At 43.4% G+C, this 21,036-nt stretch overlaps 1 protein-coding gene across 2 annotated transcripts in view; it reads left to right on the top strand.

Annotated features, from left to right (window-relative positions):
• The window catches only part of adcy8 (adenylate cyclase 8 (brain)), a 253,231-nt gene that overhangs the window by 157,983 nt on the left and 74,212 nt on the right, over window positions 1-21,036 (top strand). For both annotated transcript variants that reach the window (XM_024419923.2, XM_024419924.2), the window contains exons 6-7: window positions 3,840-3,998; window positions 8,603-8,870. In XM_024419923.2, coding sequence (XP_024275691.1) covers window positions 3,840-3,998; window positions 8,603-8,870 — 427 coding nt within the window. The remainder of the gene's footprint in view (window positions 1-3,839; window positions 3,999-8,602; window positions 8,871-21,036) is intronic.

Here is a 21,036-nt window from a genome sequence, read left to right as displayed (position 1 = left end):
TCCTTTACCTGTCCCGTCGGTGTGATGTTCGGATGTACCGATCCTGTGCAGGTGTTGTTACACATGGTTTGCCATTGCGAGGACAATCAGCTGTCCGTCCTGTAGCGCTGTCTTAGGCGTCTCACAGTATGGACATTGCATCCTGGCCACATCTGCAGTCCTCATGCCTAAGACACGTTCACGCAGATGAGCAGGGACCCTGGGAATCTTTCTTTTGCTGTTTTTCAGAGTCAGTAGAAAGACCTCTTTAGTGTCCTAAGTTTTCATAAATGTGAACTTAATTGCCTACCGTCTGTAAGCTGTTAGTGTTTAAATCGACCGTTCCATGGGTGCATGTTCATTAATTGTTTTTGGTTCATTGAACAAGCATGGGAAACAGTGTTTAAATCCTTTACAATGAAGATCTGTGAAGTAATTTGCATTTTTATGAATTATAGGGTCCTGAAAAAGGGACGTTTCTTTTTTTGCTAAGTTTATGTACATGAAGGTAGAGTTTTTAGTTTGACTAAGCATAGATAATAACAGAGAGTAGCAGCAGTGTAAAAGGGGGGTAGCCATTTGATTAGATGTTCAGTAGTCTTATGCCTTGGGGGTAGAAGCTGTTTAGAAGTCTCTTGGACTTGGCGCTCTGGTACCGCTTGCCATGCAGCAGCAGAGAGAACTGGCTATGACTAGGGTGGCTGGAGTCTTTGACCATTTTTAGGGCCTTTCTCTGACATCACTTGGTATAGAGGTCCTGGATGGCAGGAAGCTTGGCCCCAGTGATGTACTGAGCCGTACGCATTACCCTCTGTAGTGCCTTGCGGTCCGAGGCCAGTCAGTGATGCAACCCGCCAGGACGCTCTCGATGGTGCAGCTGTAGAACCTATGCCAAATCTATTCAGTCTCCTGAGGGGGATTAGGTTTTGTCATGCCTTCTTCACGACTGTCTTGGTGTGCTTGGATCATGTTAGTTTGTTGGTGATGTGGACACCAAGGAGCTTGAAGCTCTCAAGCTACTCCACTACAACCCCGTCGATGAGAATGGGGGCGTGCTCGGTCCTCCTTTTCCTGTAGTCCACAATCTTCTCCTTTGTCTTGATCACGTTGAGGGAGAGGTTGTTGTCCTGGCATCACACGGCCAGGTCTCTGACCTCCTCCCTATAGTCTGTCTCGTCGTTGTCGGTGATCAGGCATACCTCTGTTGTGTCATCTGCAAAATTAATGATGGTGTTGGATTTTTGCCTGGCCATGCAGTCATGAGTGAACAGGGAGTACAGTAGGGGACTGAGCACGCACCCCTGAGGGGCCCCTTTGTTGAAGATCAGAGTGGCGGATGTGTTGTTACCTACCGTTACCACCTGGGGGCGGCCTGTCAGGAAGTCCAGGATCCAGTTGCAGAGGGAGGTGTTTAGTCCCAGGATCCTTAGCTTAATGATGAGCTTTGAGGGCACTACGGTGTTGAACGCTGAGCTGTAGTGAATGCAATGAATAGCATTATCATATAGATGTTCCTTTTGTCCAGGTGGGAAAGTGCAGTGTGGAGTGCAATGGATATTGCATCATCTGTGAATCTGTTTGGGAGGTATGCAAATTGACCTGTTGACCTGTTTAAAGGTCTTACTCACATCGGCTGCGGAGAGCGTGAGCATACAGTCTACCCAGAACAGCTGATGCTCTCATGCATGTTTCAGTGTTACTTGCCTCGAAGTGAGCATAGAAGTAATTTAGCTCGTCTGGTAGGTTCGTGTCACTGGGCAGCTCTCGGCTGTGCTTCCCTTTGTAGCCTGTAATAGTTTGTAAGCCCTGCCACATCCGACGAGTGTCAGAGCCGGTGTTATACGATTGGGTCTCAGTCCTGTATTAACGCTTTGCCTGTTTGATGGTTCGTCGGAGGGCATAGCGGGATTTCTTATAAGCTTCCGGCTTAGTGTCCCGCTCCTTGGAGTCAGCAACTCAAATCAAATCTATTTATAAAACCCTTCTTACATCAGCTGATGTCACAAAGTGCTGATTAGAAACCCAGCCTAAAACCGCAAACAGCAAGCGTAGAAGCACCTAGAAAGGCCAGAACCTAGGAAGAAACCGAAAGAGAAACCTTGTCCATTTTATTATCCAGCGATTGTACGTTAGCCAATAGTACCGATGGCAAAGGCAGATTAGCCACTCGTTGCCTGATCCTTACAAGGCACCCCGATCTCCTTCCGCGAAACCTCTGTCTCTTTCACCTGGTAATGATGGGGATGATGGCCTGTTCGGGTGTCTGGAGTAAATCCCTCTCGTCCAACTCATTAAAGAAAAATTCCTAATGGGCTGGACGATTCTCTTCTCATCACTCATCTTGGAAAAAAAGTCTACTTGGAAATCAATTAATCTGCCATAATTACCACAAAGATAACATTTAATGATTTTTTAATTTAAACGTAAAAATGTGTGTACATCTGTAAGTTGTTGTTTGTATGTATGTTTGTATTTGGAATGAAAAATATATAATACTGAGTCTTACAATGATTGTCACATAGTGGTAAAAGTATTTTCAAAGGCTTTTACAACATTTTTGTTGACTATGCGTATGTAATGGATAACGATGGCCACTCTATATACATTTAAGGGTAAAGGTATCTTTTTCTGGTAAATAGGCAGTTTGTTTGTCCTCTTGTTTGATATTGTCCTGCCAGAGCATATGTGAAAAGAGATAGTATTTGAAACAGAAGAGATGGCGAGAGAGAGGAAAGAAAGAAATGGAGAGGGAGATATGCACAGTATGTGTCCGCATGTATGTGCGTGTGTCCGTGTGTGTGCGTTTAAGAGTGAGCTAAGCTACTAGAGTGATGTAGTAGACCATTAGAATGAATCTGCCAACCATCCTTTTAGAGAATGGAGGGCAAACAAGAAGCAGGTCGCTCGCTAAGAGCCTCTTGGCTGATGGCCCCTTTACTGCAGCATCAGTGCCACTGGTGACACTGCATTCCAAATGGCTCCCTATTCCCTACATTGGGCTCTGTCAAAAGTAGTGCACTATGAGCCCTGGTCAAAAGACATACACTATATAGGGAATAGGGGTGCCATTTGGGACGCAGAACAAGCATTTTCAAACTTTATCAGCAGCCACAGCTACAACAATTTCATCGGTGTCTATGGTAGGGTGAACTTCAAAACCTATTGATTTATGCACCTGGGCTGAATATCATTGAGTGCCTGTCAGCTCACATTCATCATAGTTATTATAAGGCATGAAATAGGATGAAATGAGACTTGCCATATTGTAATTGTATGGAAATGGGTTTGGAAATATATTGTTATTTTTCACACTGTGGTGGAAACTGTAAATATTAGTAATGCATTAATTATATGGCGTATGAAATTATAAACAAAGGTATTAGAAGGTGAGATAATGCTGCACAAATCGATTATTGTTGACTTTATTCAGTTTTATCACAATATACAACATAAAATGGGACTATTTCCAGTTGAATTTTGGAACACTGAATGAATTTTTCTTATTTTTCCATTGATAATTTGAAGTAATGTTGTTTCAGTCACAGTGATTGTGCCAAATCAAATGGTTTGCTAAATACGGGAAAAATAAGGTTTAGTATCTTATATTTACCCACAACACAATTAAAAATATCAGAGATAACTAGTTTTTTAGTTTTTACTTTATTACCTTATATTTATGATTTCATATTTTCAGTAAAGTGTGTTGTTTTTCTGTAAAGTGTGTTGTGACTTTGTTAAATGCACTTGAAAGCAATTGTGATTATATAGGATAATATTGCCTTTATAGTCTACTGGAAAAGATAACAGTAAAGAAGGTCCACAAATAAATAGATACCATATTGTTTATTTCCTCCCTCTAGATATGTAAGATCACGCACAAAGCATGACATCGACATGCGAATCGGGATCCATTCGGGATCGGTCCTGTGTGGGGTGCTGGGACTGAGAAAGTGGCAGTTTGACGTGTGGTCGTGGGACGTGGACATCGCCAACAAGCTGGAGTCAGGGGGGATCCCTGGGTGAGATGACAACTATGAAAGTATTATATCCAATCTGCATTTCAAATTGAATTTCGACATCTATAAACTTCCATAGACATCTGCTATTCCATAACCACAGATGAGTTTCCCTCTATAATTCCATATGATACAATATACGTTATTGTCCATTTACATGGAAATTCATTTTGTGACATCAGCATACAAATACACAAACATAACACTTTCCAGTACGGAAAACTGGAAAGTTAGTACACAAGTCACACATTTACATTTTCACGTATTCAAAGTCTCTGTGGCCTATTGTCCGACAACGTATTAGGTTCTATGCATCATAGAATGTGTGTGTGTGGGGGGGGGGTCTCAAAGGTCTAATGTCAGAATGAGTCCAAAGTATAATTTTTTGCCAAGTTATTTCATGGTAAATACCAGATAACCTTTTTCTGCGAAAACTCTATACAGTGCATCCCTTTTGGCCGGCCTCGAGGGAATTCCCTGCAGTGTGCGATTATCCCAACCCCTGAGAAAGTCCATCAGCAAATGAGTGTCCTACAGTGGGGATGAAATCCATGTGCCCTTTAGAAAGACTTTTACCGCGATTGGTTTACCAGCAAAGGGACATTGGATGTGATTGGCTTTTGGTGACATGTTTTTTTTTGGATGAAATCTACAATTTAAAGGGGAAGTCAAGCCGGGGGTTATATTTGGACATTTTGCTCCTCACCTCAAGGAAATGTGATGCGGCTATACTTATCGTTGTTGAATCTAAAGCTTCAAGCAACATCTGCTGTTGGAATTTATGATGACAGTGGGTTATGATCCTTCCTCTGCGCTTAATGTAATTCAATTGCGTAATATGTTTATAATGAGGATTATTCCTCAAAATATTCTATGTATCGTTGCACTGCGGAGATACAGGACTAAATATAAAATGCAAAAGGGGAGTGGTTAGATACCCTCTTAGGTGAGGGCCTGTAGTTGATCTGTCTATTAGGTTAAACATTGTTTGCTACTACATTCTAGAAAACAGCTTTCTGTCTCAAACCCAGTATTGATGCATGGGTAAAATCAATGGGGAAGCCAAGCCAGGAAAAAAATGGAACGGGTGTTGTAATTATTGCGTTGTTTTATCTATAACCCGTTAGTTCATATGCCACTGTCATATATAAGGCAGAGACAACAAGAAGACAACAGACACACAGTGGCAGAATAAATCTAGCATTTGTTTCATCACAAAACCGGAGTGCAACATCTGTCGGATGAAGTCCACAAAACATATTGCATTTAGATGACCTACAGCATGGTCAAGTTCATGTTTCCGACATTTTCGGATTGCTAAACAATTATTGATTTAGAACCACAGAGATTTACCGCAAGTGGCGAAGGAAACAGAATCTGCCTCTGCTATTCCAGCACCATTTAAAGTTCAACATTTTAAAGTCATCAAATCACTTATGCTTAGTCTAATACAGTGACAACTTAAAGATTTCAAAAACTTCCATGACACTCATTTTATGTGTGTGTGTGTGTGTTTGTAAGTAGAAAAAACATGTCGACTCACCCTACTGGTAGAAGAACGGCATGCCATGTTGCCAAAACTGTCATACCGACACATTTTCATAGTTTCCTTTCGAAATTTCACGTATCATGGATGAACATCTGTTTTTTATGCATTCACTCTGTGTGGTTACAGGATTAAAACAGAACCAACTCAAAGGGTTAAATGAAGGTATTCATTCTGAGTGGTTAGGTCAGGGCTATGGTTTGGAGAAGGCTTAAAAAAACAATTACCCTCAAGTATCATCAAGTATTCTCGTGGTTTGACCTACTTAGTAGCGCAGCGGTCTAAGGAACTGCATCGCAGTGCTTGAGGCATCACTACAGACCTGGGTTTGATCCCAGGCAGTGCGACAACCGGCCGGGACCTGGGGACCCATGAGGTGGTGTACAATTGGCCCAGCATCAGAAGAGTTTAGCTGGCCAGGATTTCCTAGTGGAGTGGTATAAGCAGTGCTCTCCAGCTCCGAGCATCACAAGTTAGCTCCCAGTGTAGGGCAATAGTTTTTCTTTTGTGAGCACTGAGGAAGGCATATATTGACGTTCTGGGGACCTTTTCAAACGTCCAAAATCGCTGTCTATTCCTAGTGATCAGTCTGGTCATACTCTTTTAGTTTTTGTTGTCCTAGACTAGGCTACCTGACTAAAATACTTGCTTGCCTAACTTCCTTTCATGGGGAACGATGAGACAGCTAGTTAACGTTAGCCTAGGCTACTATGTGAACACCCTATCAAATTAGTGGATTTGGCTATTTCAGTCACACCCATTGCCGACAGGTGTATAAAATCGAGCACACAGCCATGCAATCTCCATAGACAAACATTGGCAGTAGAATGGACTTACTGAAGAGCTCAGTGACTTTCAACGTGGCACCGCCATATGATGCCACCTTTCTAACAAGTCAGTTTATCAAATTTATGCCTTGCTAGAGCTGCCCCGGTCAACTGTAATTGTTGTCATTGTGAAGTGGAAACATCTAGGAGCAACAATGTCTCAGCCGTGAAGTGGTAGGCCACACAAGCTCACAGAACGGGTCTGCCGGGTGCTGAAGCACGTAGCGCGTAAACTAAACATTGTCTGTCCACAGTTGCAACACTCACTACCGAGTTCCAAACTACCTCTGAAAGCAACGTCAGCACAAAAACTGTTCTTCGGGAGCTTCATGAAATGGGTTCCATTGGCAGAGCAGCCTAACACAAACCTAAGATAACCATGCGCAATGCCAAGCGTCGGGTGGAATGGTGTAGACTCTGGAGCAGTGGAAATGCATTCTCTGGAGTGATGAATCACTCTTCACCAGTCTGACGTACAAATCTGGGTTTGGTGGATGCCAGGAAAACGCTACCTGCCCCAATGCATAGTGGCAACTGTAAAGTTTGGTGGAGGAGGAATAATGGTCTGAGGTTGTTTTTCAATGTTCTGGCTATGCCGCTTAGTTCCAGTGAAGGGAAATCGTAACACGACAGCATACAATGACATTCTAGACAATTCTGTGCTTCCAACTTTGTGGCATCAGTTTGGGGAAGGCCCTTTCCTGTTTCAGCATGACAATGCCCCCGTGCACAAAGCGAGATCCATACTGAAATGGTTTGTCGAGATCGGTGTGGAAGAACTTGAGTGGTCTGCACAGAGCCCTGACCTCAACCCCATCGAACACCTTTGGGATGAATTGGAATACCGACTGCGAGCCAGGCCTAATCACCCAACATCAGTGCTGACCTCACTAATGCTCTTATGGCTGAAAGTCCCCTCAGCAATGTTCCAACATCTAGTGGAAAGCCTTCCCAGAAGAGTGGAGGCTGTTATAGCAGCAAAGTGGGAAACAACACCATATTAGTTCCCATGATTTTGGAATGAGATTTACGACGAGCAGTTGTCCACATACTTTTGTTTATATAGTTTAGCTTCATGTTGAACTTCTACCCTCTCAGGCCCAGGGCACAATGTATGAATTTATGGTTGGATCCAAATCTGCATTATAATTCATGGCCAGTACAGGGAATTAAGTAAAACTGCAAGTACAGATTTGGGAAAGGGGCAATTTTAGCTTGCTAGCTAGCCACCGGAGGACAACGACACAACGAGATGCAACAATTCAACTTTTTGGGGGGCACCAGGACCATTCACAATTGAGCTCACTCAATTTAGCTCAACACTGATTGGCTATTATTTTATGTTTTTTTTTATCAAGGGAGGCCAAACACTCGTGTTGAAGTAACAATGTTAATTGCAACAACAAGGGCAGGCAAATGACAGCTCACGGCAGGCAAGGGTCGATATTCTAGAGTAGCGGCAAAGGTACAGGACAGCAGGCAGGCTCAGGGGAAGGCAGAGTGGTCAGGCAAGCGGGCTCAGAGTCAGGACAGGCAAGGGTCAAAACCAGGAGGACAAGAAAAAGAGAGACCGGGGAAAAACAGGTGCTGAGAAAATGCTGGTCGAACTGGCACAGACAGACAGAGAACACAGGTATGAATACCTAGGGGATAAGTGGGGTAGATGAGCGACACCTGGAGGGGGGTGGAGACAAGCACAAGGACAGGAGAAACAGATCAGGGAGTGACATCTACGATGATACACTTAAATGTGTGAAATTGTTTTGAATGGAATAATTGGAAATTAGTCGTTTTGACTGTATTGTTCAGGAGCTGTTAATTTTACAACCAAATAATGGTAAAATGTGTTTTTCTTGCCTCCAGCAGACAAATCAAACATTCTGGACCTTACTGTTACTTTTATTGTTAACAACCTATGCAATTGAATTGCTCATTAAATGTAACGATAGAGGCAAGTGTGACTTGACAGCATGGTCATCGGTATCACACTCTTTTGATAGTCCCAAATTGATGATTTGTAGATGTTCTGTCAACAAAATGTCCCCTACAGTATCTATCCACTAAGCCTAACCCTAGCCTTAACCTTTACCCTTACCTTCACCCTAACTGTAACCATTGCAAGCAATTTCATATCAACAGATGTTCAGTTGATAGTTTGTTGACAATTTGAGCAGCATAGACCATATCAAAGTAAAGTGTACGTACTGGCCATCTAATGAAAACCTCGTCCTCAGACGAATCCACATCTCCAAGGCGTCCCTGGACTGCCTGAATGGTGACTACGAGGTAGAGGAAGGCCATGGCAAGGACCGCAATGAATTCTTGCGCCGCCACAACATCGAGACGTACCTGATCAAGCAGCCCGAAGAGAGCCTACTCACGCTGCCCGAGGACATCATGAAGGAGGCGACCAGCACCGACCGACGAGTCAGCAGTGCCACCTTCAACCAGGGCTCCTGGAGTCCCGAGCTGCCCTTCGACAACATCGTGGGCAAGCAGAATGTAAGTCCTGATCGTTCCCCAACCGTGTTCATGTAGCTAGCTGTGGGAATTACTGGATCAATTTATTTGTCTGCCTTTTTTGTTTTGTGAGAGTGAGCAAGCAGAATGTATGTGGTGGTAGCCATGGTGGTAGGGATGTGACAAATGTAAAATTCCTCTTAATGTTTAAACTGCCATATAGTTTTTTCCCCAAATGTTTTAAAAACAAATATAAATTGACTCAAGTTCACAATTCAGATGTGGCTCTGTGTATGACTGCTAGGGGGCAATGCAGTTCAATTTACCGTGTTCTTGACTACTACCTACTTACCGGTCGTCACTAGTTACCACAGCCACAAAGTCAAAAATCCTGCCTATATTGCTACAATTTATCTACTTACAATGTCATTTTAAACCCAACCTTAACCCTAACATTAACCACACTGCTAACCTTATGCCTAACCCTAACCTTAAATTAAGACCAAATGTTTTACGATATAGCTAATTTTTGACTTTGTGGCTGTGGGAACTTGTGGAAATTGTACCAGACGGAGCTCATTGTACTCGACTCAATGTTCTCAGATGTCAGTAAGTACTTCATGTCCCACTTCTCATCAATGTGATGGCTTGATGCAGGAATGTATGACAGCGTGTTCATAGACAACAAATCTGGTTCTAGATATGGGTATTGAAGACAACATCCTCTACCATTGACAATGGCTGCATATCAACTTCAATCATTTCTGTAATCAGCGCTGTGCTTTTCCCACTCCGTCCTGCCAGCAGCGGGTTGGGTCATTCCTTTCAGCATTGTACCTGTACTGCATATCTCCTCCAACTAATGTTAATGCATTGTTGCATTAGGTATTTGTTTACTTAAAATGTTTCTCTTTATGATGATAAAGGCTTGTTAGTATCACAAAACTACCACTATGATTTTAATTTGTTAAAAGTTAAAAATAAATGTTTTTCAGTTAGGGATTGTTAACGTTTAGAAAAAATACCTAATGTTGTTAAAATGTTTAAACGTTCGCACCCCTAGGAGCCATGTATTGTGGTAAGTTTGTACTGTGTCTCATTTGCCTGTATGTTTTTGAGAATGGACAACCAGAATGTAGAGTGCCTTCAGAAAGTATTCATACCCCTTGATTTATTCCACATCGTTGTCTTACAGCCTGCATTCAAACTGGATTAAATGTATTATTTTTGTCACCCACTTTTAAAACATAATTTATTGAAAATGAAATGCAGAAATATCTATTTTACATAAGTATTCACACACCTGTTAGAATCACCTTTGGCAACGATTACTGCTGTGAGTTTTTCTGGGTAAGTCTGAAAGAGCATTGCACATCTGAATTGTACAGTATTCTTTAAAAAATTATTTAAGCTCTGCCAAATTGCTTGTTGATCATTGCTAGACAACCATTTTTTTTAAAGTCTTGTCATAGATTTTCAAGCAGATTTATGTCAAAACTGTACCACGGTTATTGTCCTTATCAAAGGTGCATTCATCTCCCAGTGTCTGGTGGAAAGCAGACTGAACCAGGTTTTCCTCTAGGAATTTGCCTGTTTCTATTTTATGCTGAAAAACTCCTATGCTTAAAAATATGGAGTGTGGAGTTCAGTAATGTGTTGTATTGGATTTGCCCCAAAGATAATGTCACAGATCCCCCCCAGTACTGCTGCTTATTCTGCTCACCTGTTTGAGGTCGAAGTCACCGGTCTTCTAGGTTGCGCTGAACTGTGTCATTACGCACACCTGCTTCCAATTACTCACTGATTGTGTTTGTATAAATGTGCCCTTTGTTTCCCCATCGGGCTGTCGATTATTGTTCCCATGTCCTTTGGTCGTGTGAGTGAGTACCTATGCGTTGTCTCAGCCTGTGCTGCGTGTTTTGTCTATTACGTGTCTCGTCCCTTGTCGTCTTCGAGGTTTCCCTCGCTCTTTTGTTTGGGTACGTCCCAGTGCTTGTTTTGGGTGTATTAAAAACCCAGATTGTGTATTCCTGTGCCTGTCTACAAATCCTTCATACCAGCGTGACACATAGCACTTTGTATTCAGGGCAAAAAGTTCATTGCTTTGCCACATTTTTTTCAGTATTACTTTAGTAATGCATGTTTTGGAATGTTTTGGAATATTTTTTATTCTGTACAAGCTTCCTCCTTTTCACTCTGTCAATTAGGTTATTATTGTGGAGTAACTACAATGTTGTTGATCCATCCTCAGTTTTCTCCTTTCATAGCATTAAAGTGTCCTTCCTGAGTTAGGAAGAACGCCTGTATCTTTGTTGTAACTGGTTGTATTGATACACAATCCAATGTGTAATTAATAACGTCATGTTCACTGGGATATTCAATGTCTTGTCTGTTTTTTACATTTTCTTTTACCCATCTTCAAATTAGATGCCCGTATTTGCGAGGCATTAGGGAGCCTCTGGTCTTTGTGGTTGTATCTGTTTGAAATTCACTGCTCGACTGAGGGACCTACAGATATGTGGGGGACAGAGATGAGGTAGTCATTCAAAAATCAAGTTAAACACTATCAGTCCATGCAACTAATAGTCCCTGCAACACCATTAAGTTTGCCGTTGACACATCGGTGGTAGGCCTGATCACCGACAACGATGAGACAGCCTACTGTGTTGCAAGGACAACAACCTCTCTTTCAACGTGATCAAGACAAACAAGATGATTGTGGACTACAGGAAAAGGCGGGCCGAACACGCCCCCATTCTCATCAACGGGGCTGTAGGGGAGCAGGTTGAGAACTTCAAGTTCCTTGGTGTCCACATCATCAACAAGCTATCATCGTCCAAACACACCAATACCGTCATGAAGAAGGCACGACAACGCCTATTCCCACTGAGGAGACTCTACCTGTAGGGTTCTATATTTATTTTCTTAGTCAACCTTGTGTTCTGTTTCTTTGTGTTCTTGAACGTAGCCATTGATTTCACCGGTGTTAATTACTCACCTGGTCTCATCAGCTCCTTATTTAGTTCAGTTCATTCTGTTTGTGCCTTTGTGAGGTATTGTTCGTTTTGTCTCTACAAAGCCTTTTCCTAGCTCGTTTGTGAGAACCAGTTATAGCCTTCCATCCTAGTTTTGATTCACCTGCCTGTTTGCCTACCTGTGTATGACCATTGCCTGCCTGTGATCACGATTCCCTCCTTCTGAGAAGGCGAAATAAACACCTGCCGCGCTCTGCACGTGAATCTACACCTTTTCTCCCTGAGTATTCATTACAGAATACCTCACCCAAAAACCGGGAATGGATTCAGCGGTGCCTAACCCAGCAAGAGAAGTGTATGAAGGAAATCTGCCATCTTCTCCACCAGCCTATCCCTACCCCTCCAATTCCCTCCTTCATTCATATCCATGCCTGAAAAATTTGACGGTTCACCTGGGATTTCTGATGCTATGCAGCAATTACATTGAGCACAACCCCATTTACTTCGCCACTGACAAGAACAGGGTGGATTGTGTTGTGTCTCTACTCACAGGCAAAGCCCTGGATTGGGCCACCGCCATATGGACTGAAACAGCACAGAACTTGATTCCGAGACCCATTTCCACACCCTCTTCAAAGAGGTATTCCATCACTCTCCCTCTGGTCGTCCTAAAGGAGACCTTCTCATAGAACTTCAACAAGGATGCAATTCAGCTGCCGACTATGCCCTCAAGTTCCGCACCATGTCTAAAGGGATTCGATGGAGAGAGGCTGCTTTACTTAACGTCTACCGAAGAGGGCTCAACAGAGAACTTCAGGCGGAGCTGGCCTGTAGAGGTGACCTTCAGGATTTAAATCAATACATTCTTATGTCCATCTCCATCGACCACCTCGTCGCCAAAAACCACCAAAGAACTCTGTAACCAGGAACCTGAAACCTTTCCATGATTCCGTCATTCCTTCCGAGTCTGCCAGAGGCCATGCAGTTGGGCAATGCTACCCTCCCGTGTATCAAACATCAAAGACGGATCCAAGAAGTGTTCTGCCTATACTGTGGAGGGAAAGATCATCTACTCAGCCATTGCACTGTTCTCCCCAACGGAGAGATGAGAAGGGTCTCTCCGCTGCCATGCAAGTAGGCGTGTCCTTATTTCTAAATATCTCCCAGAAGCAATTCTCCATCCCAGTATTGATAACCGTGAAGGGGGTTACTAAATACTTAGAGGGCTTGATAGATTCGGGAGCAGCATGTACTAGCTGGTGATCAATATAATTACAAGAGCTTGACATTGATCTAACACCTGTCACCCCTCCCTTAAGGATTAACACCCTGGACGGGCAGCCATTGGGCATGGGCTTCATTACGCACCTGACACAGAGCATCACCCTCCAGATTGGAGTCCTCCACACCAAAAACATTCAACTCATGGAACTCGCATCCCCCAAACAGCCACTCATCCTCAGACACCCCTGGCTACGTTGTCACGACCCTGCCATCTACATGGTGAACTACTGTCCTGGTCTTCCACCTGCTTCACTAGTTGTCTCAACCTACCCTGCAGAGCCACCACCATTGAGGACTCTACCTCTGCAGTGGCACCCATCATACCATCTGAATATGCCCAGTACTGGAATGTCTTCAGCAAAATCAAGGCCTCCACTCTGCCACCACATCGCCTAGGGGACTCCCCACCGAAGGGCCATGTTTACCCCCTATCTATCCTGGAAAATGAGGCAATGAACTACATTGATGAAACGCTCAAACGGTTTAATTTGTCCTTGTTCCCAGACTGAGTCCAGCTTCTTCTTTGTTGGAAAAAAGGACAGTGGTCTCCGACCATGTATTTAAAAAAAAATGTAACATTTATTTAACTAGGCAAGTCAGTTAAGAACAAATTCTTATTTTCAATGACGGCCTAAGAACAGTGGGTTAACTGCCTGTTCAGGGGCAGAACGACAGATTTGTACCTTGTCAGCTCAGGGGTTTGAACTTGCAACCTTCCGGTAACTAGTCCAAAGCTCTAACCACTAGGCTACCCTGCCGCCCCATTGATTACTGTTCCCCGAATGACATCACGGTCAACAACTTTCCCTCTTCCTCTGATCCCAGCGACCCTTGAACAAATAGGCCGCACCAACATCTATATAAACCTCGACCTGTGAAGTACATATAACCTTGTCCGTATAAGTGAAGGCGACGAATGGAAGATGGCCTTTATCACTGCACGAGGGCACTACGAATACCTGGTCATGCCTTACTAACGCCCCCGCCGTCTTCCAATCCTTTATGAACAAGGTTTTCCAGGATACGATCAACCCCTTTCTCATTGTCTACATTGATGACATCCTGATTTACTCCCTGAAGGAACACATACAGCATGTGCAAAAGGTTTTTCAACAGCTCATTCACCATGTGAAGACTGAAAAGAGCACCTTCCATGTAACCTCGCTAAACTTCCTTGGTTTCGTACTAACACCTGGCGGGGTCAGCATGGATGAGAACAAAGTCACCGCCATCAGAAACTGGCCCAATCTCACCACCGTCAACTTCTTATGTCTTGGGGGCAGTATTTCGACGTCTGGATGAGAAGTAAAACTGCCTGTTACTCAGGCCCAGAAGCTAGGATATGCACAATTGATAGATTTGGATAGAAAACACACAAGTTTCCAAAACTGTTCAAATAATGTCTGAGAGTATAACATAACTGATATGGCAGGTGAAAACCTGAGGAAAATCCATCCAGGATTTTTTTGATGTGGGTATTTTCAATTGAATGCCTATAGAGTATCTAATGGGTTAGGACCCAGATTGCAGACATGGGTTCAGGCTTGTTTTCTGAACAATGAAAAAGAGTGAGACCTTTCTCTCAGTGGACTGTGGAATCATGCAGTGCTGGTTTGCGCACATGACCGATTTTGCGCCCTTCGTTGTTTTTCCTTTCAATTGAATACGCTATTGTCGATTTTATTTAGACAATTGACAACCTGAGGATTAATTCTAAACATCATTTGACATGTTTCGACGAACTTTACTGGTACTATTAGGATGTATTCGTCTGTTTTGACCACCTTTGAGCCAGTGGATTACTGAACAAAACGCGCCAACAACTGAGTTTTTGGGATATAAGAGGGACTTTTTTCAAACAAAACAAACATTTATTGTGTAGCTGGGACTCTTGTGACTGCAACCATATGAATATCTTCAAAGGTAAGTGATTAATTGTATCGCTATTTCTGACTTTTGTAATTCCTTTACTTGGTTGTAAAATGTTTGTATGCTTTTGTAAGTGGGGCGCTGTCCTCAGATAATCGCATGGTATGCTTTCGCTGTAAAGCCTTTTTGAAATCTGACAAAGCGCCTGGATTAAGAAGAAGTTAATCTTTAAGACGATGTAGCACACTTGTATTTTTCATGAATGTTTAATGACTATTTTTGAATTTGGCGCTCTGCAATTTCACCGGATGTTGTCAAGGTGGGTCACTAGCGGAACGCCTGCGCCAGAAAGGTTAAGGAACTCCAATGTTTCATTGGGTTCTCCAACTACTTTTGGTGGTTCATTTGGAACTTCAGTTCTACAGTCGCTCCCCTCACTGCCCTTACCAGCCAAAAGATACTGATACTGCCCTGACTGCTTTCAACAACTTGAAACGCCTCTTCACCTCAGCTCCTGTCCTTCGCCAACCTGATCCGACCCTTCCTTTTACCCTGGAGGTGGATGCCTCCGAAGTAGGTGCAATACTCTCTGTGCGTGGGAACACCTCCCAAATCACATCCCTGCGACTTCTTCTCCAGGAAGTTATCCTCCGCTGAGAGGAATTACGATGTGGGGAACAGAACTCCTCGCCATCAAGCTGGCCCTCTTGGAGTGGTAAAACTGGTTGGAGGGCGCACATTCCTTTCTCATCCTAACAGATGATCATAATATGAAAGATATTAGAGAGGCCAAGAGGTTAAACTCCAGACAAGCCAGCTGGGCTCTCTCCACACACTTCCATTTTCATGTTATTTACATCACTGGAAAGAAAACTGTAAAAGCTGATGCTCCCTCTAGCCAGTTTGACCTTCCGACCAGTAACTCAGACCCATTCTTCCTTCCTCTTGCTTTATGGGACTGGTACAGTGGGAGGTACACTCTGCCATACAAGAAGCCCTAGCCTCAGACCCGGCTCCTCCTGAGACACCTGTTGGAAGGAGGTACGTACCAGCAGCTGTTAGACCCCAACTGATGCAATGGTGTCACACGTCCTTGGGGTCAGGACATCTGGGCATTACACGAACTTCTAGCCCGTAAGTTCTGGTGGACCTTACTGGCATCCAACGTAAGGGATTACATACTCTCCTGGCCAATCTGTACCCAAACCAAAAGCCCTCTTCATCTCCCTTCCGGTCATCAACCTTTGCCAGTCCCTCACAGACCCTCGTTCCACATAGCTGTTGACTTCATCACAGACATTCCTGAATCCTCTGGTAACACCACCATCCTTGTCATAGTAGACTATTTTTCAAAAATGTGTCTGGTTCCTCTTCCTGATTTACCTAACACCATGGAATTGGCTGAGTGTATGTTCCAGCAGGTGTTTCATCTGTATGGGATTCAAGAGGACATCATCTCTGACCGCGGGCCCCAGTTTGTCTCCCGGGTGTGGCGAGCCTTCGGTGAAAGACTGGGGGTTACCCTCAGCCGCTCTTCCGGGTACCATCCCCAGACCAACGGGAAGACGGAACGCCTGAACCAAGAAATGGGGAAGTACCTCCGCCAACAATGTTCTGCCTCTCCACACAACTGGAGTTGGTATATGGCCTGGGCCGAATATACACTCAGAACTCACTCATGCATTCATCCCTCCGCCTTTCTCCGTTTCAGTGTGACTTGGTAACCAACCCCCCATGTTTCCCTGAGAGGCCGAGCCTGGTACTGTCCCACCGATCAACGACTGACTTCGGCGTAGTGAGCGGGTATAGGAGACCGCTCACAGGCATCTGCAGGAAGCCTCTAATACCCAGAAACGCTTTGCCGACAAATGCCGCCGACCTACGCCAATCTTTCATCCCGGACAGCGTGTGTGGCTCTCTACCAGAGGCATCCGGCTCCGCCTCCTCTGCAAAAAGCTCTGTCCTTTCAAGATCAACCCTGTCACGTACCGCCTCCAGTTACCCCGTCAGTATAATATATCCTCGTCCTTCCATGTGTCTCTGTTAAAACCGGTCACCTACAGTCCTCTTTATCCTCCAGTCTCTACCCGCAGTGTGTGGGGGGGCTTTCATTTTTGTTCATTGATTTCACCTGTGTTAGATAATCACCTGATGAAACCAGGTGAGTATTTAGTTCAATTCATTCTGTTTGTGAGGTATTGTTTGTTTTGACTCTACTAAGCCTTTTTCCTAGCTCATTTGTGAGAACCAGTTATTAATTAGTATTCATTACAGTACTGGTATTGTTGTTTTTACTGCTGCTCTTTAATTATTTGTTACTTTTATTTCTTATATGCTTGTAAGTATTTCACGGTAAGGTCTACCTGTTGTATTCGGAGCATGTGACAAATACAATTTGATTTGACTTGTTAAGCACATTTGCACTATGGAACTTATTTAGGCTTCCTTAACAAAGGGGTTGAATACTTCTTGACAAGACATTTCAGCTTAATTTGTAACATTTTCTAAAAACATAATTCCACTTTGACATTATGGGACCTGTGTAGGCCAGTGACACAAAGTCTCAATCTATTTTACATTCAGGCTACAACACAACAAAATGTGGAAGAAGTTATATGTGGTGGTACATATGACCATGCGGTGCTAGCCATGTATTGTGGGAACTTGTTTGTGAGAATGGACAGACAGAATGAAAGTGAACTGCTGTACCGTGTGGCTTTAGCCATGAATTGCATCATATGTGTGTGTGTGTATATGAATCACCAGAACGTAAGTGGACCATGTGACCTTATCATTGTGAGCGTTAACAGGTGAGGAAATGGGATTTAACCACAACCTTTGAACATTTTGGCAGTGTATTTTGATTGTGTGTTATTGTGGTCTGAATCAGTCATTTTTTGCCTCATAATATGGTCCACAATGTTACAATCAGTCTCAGCTCGATATGTATCCAGATTTGAATATTAGAATAAGTGTTGAATTCAGTCGAACCAGAAAGGAGTGTCAATAAAGTGTAAATAAATCTGTGGCACTGTCTTGTTGTTCCCGGGAGGGTGCTCTGTCTGATTGGATCGTTCCAGGCAGTTTTTTTAAAACTCATGTTAAACGTGTAGTGTTGTAGTACCCTATGGAGGTTCACCTGGCTGTAACTCAATACTGGGGTTCCAGTATGTCATGTTAAACGTGTAGTGCTATAGTACCCTATGGAGGTTCACCTGGCTGTAACTCAATACTGGGGTTCCAGTATGTCATGTTAAACGTGTAGTGCTGTAGTACCCTATGGAGGTTCACCTGGCTGTAACTCAATACTGGGGTTCCAGTATGTCATGTTAAACGTGTAGTGCTGTAGTACCCTATGGAAGTTCACCTGGCTGTAACTCAATACTGGGGTTCCAGTATGTCATGTTAAACGTGTAGTGCTGTAGTACCCTATGGAGGTTCACCTGGCTGTAACTCAATACTGGGGTTCCAGTATGTCATGTTAAACGTGTAGTGCTGTAGTACCCTATGGAGGTTCACCTGGCTGTAACTCAATACTGGGGTTCCAGTATGTCATGTTAAACGTGTAGTGCTGTAGTACCCTATGGAGGTTCACCTGGCTGTAACTCAATACTGGGGTTCCACTATGTCATGGTTTCGCTTGACTGGCCCATTTGTTGCATGAATAATGAAGAAGATTGCAAAAATGTAATCCAGCTACTCCGCAGTGTACACCCAAGCACGCGCGTGCACACACACACACAGGCAGTTTACTGGCTCTTGCACATCTGCGTCGGGCCGTTCTGTCTGTTCAGCAGCTAAACATCAATTGAATCTGATCTACAGTAGATCTAGCTGTTGCCACCTGCTCATATCCCCCATATAATCTACTATTACATCATGCATTAAAGGCTTATTATCATTATCATACATATCGGTCTTAGCATACAGGTGGTCACTTGTTAGAGATATGTCACACACATTCTATGCTGATGGGGCCAGTATGTAAGAACTACCAACTGTAAGGAGATCTCTGAGTATTTTATTGATAGATTGAAAAGAAAAGGGAGACTGAGGGAGGGAGATGTAGAGTAGCGGTGAGGCTGGGATTCCTACCCACGCTAATGTTGATGGCTATGTGCTGCAGGCGGCGTCACACACTAGACCAGCCTTAAGCTCAATTGAACAGAAGGACGCATGGTGAGAATACAGAACGACCCCATACTGTCATAATAGGAGAGAACATCAAGTGTCAAGTATTCCACTTTACACATTGAATGTACAAGTTCTATGCAGAAGATTATATTCAACAGTGACTTGACTTTACTGTACTGTACCTCTGTGGAGATGGTTTTCATGATGTGCCATCATGGCTGCGTTTCAATTCAATGGAATGTTATTCCTGCTAAGATCTGACTCCTTTGTTTCTCACACAATGAGATGCTGTCAGGAACAGTCATTTGAAAAGGCTCTGTCTTTGCATATCAAAGGCTCTTCTGCTGCAACTTGATGTGTCTTTTATGTTGTCACATCTCTCGCTGTGGGCTGAAGTTATCCCTCGTGTGATTTTTACCCTCCGGGCTCTCACCCCCTCTTCCTCCGTTAGTTTGTCTGTTTTCAGCGTGGTTGAGATTCTGAGCTGGCTGAACATGCTGCTGGGGTAAGAACGTGTGTGTGTGCGCACGCAAAAGTACATGTTCTCTTGTTTCTGTACTTGTTATACATACAAGAGTAGTTTAAATGGCTACTCTCCGACACCCTGCCTTATTGCGACAGTGCAATTACATGCTTGTCATGTCACCGATGCCATTTTGTACACAAGACACAGTAGGTTGTCTTAAAAAAAATCCAGGAAACAAATCTCAATATCACTGCTTTGGCATACATTATGAGCATGCTGTTGGCTTCAGTTTTAAGAAATGGCTTGGAGCTGTTGTCAATTTTTATTTACTTTTTTATTTAATTAATCAAGGATCACCATTGAGTGTCTCTTGCAGGGAGCCCTGCATATAAAATACATCAATCTAATACAATATAAAACAATTACAGCACAACACATTGCACAGACAAACAATATATACAGGGATACCGTCTTCTGGGCTCCGGGTCTTGCTGTATCTTGTGGGGATCAAAAACGGAACTCCCTCCTGTTACCTCTGGTACCGTCCCCAACTATACGGGAGTCCTTTCCTCCCCTTAATGTCTCCCCTGTGTGCTGCCCTTCTGGCAGATTTATGGGACTCGTACAGCTGGTGAGAAATCAGCCCTTGAATACTCACCAACCCCAATTAGTCCTGGCCGGAAAGCCGGTCGAGACCTGGCACGTCCAGCAGAGGGAGCCATTGTCTTGTGATGTATACTCCATCTGTTACCAGGCCTCGACGAGTCTCCCCCTGGTGGCTGACCTGCTGTACGCCACAGTACGTAATAGTATCATTCACATATAGATTTTTTTTTCTTACAGATTCACCAATAGCATTTATGTAAATAGTGAAGAGAACAGGTCCTAGTATTGGACCCCTGTGGAACACCTTTATTTTCTTCAAGAAATATGGACTTAAACCCATCAATCACGATGTCCTGAGTTCTGTCACTCAGATAATCAGGAAACCAAGAGAAGGTGTCAGAGCCCAGGCCAATCGAGGACAACTTGTTCAATAAAATAACATGATCGAGAGCATCAAACACTTTTGACAGGTCCATAAACAAGGCAGCACAATTAATTTTAATGTCCGAAGCATTGACCAAATCATTAACAACTGATGTGGTTGCTGTGATAGTGCTGTGCCCTGGCCTAAACCCTGATTGGTTTATATTCAAAATACCATGCTTAGATAAAAAAAAAAGAGCCAAGTTGCTTATTTACCAAGGATTTGAGAATCTTGGTTAGACGTGAAAGCCAGGAGATGGGACGATAATGATCAAGATCTCTACTATCCCCGCCCTTATGGAGTGGCAGCACATAAACAGTTTTTCATACTTCTGAAATATCACATTTTATTGGCCATATACACATGGTTAGCAGATGTTGTTATTGCGGGTGTAACGAAATGCTTGTAATATTTACTGATAATTTACGGATATTTGCTGATAACAATTGT

Source organism: Oncorhynchus tshawytscha, linkage group LG10 (assembly GCF_018296145.1).
Source record: "Oncorhynchus tshawytscha isolate Ot180627B linkage group LG10, Otsh_v2.0, whole genome shotgun sequence".
NCBI classification, from domain to species: Eukaryota; Metazoa; Chordata; class Actinopteri; order Salmoniformes; family Salmonidae; genus Oncorhynchus; species Oncorhynchus tshawytscha.
This window is presented reverse-complemented; position numbering and strand designations above follow the sequence as displayed.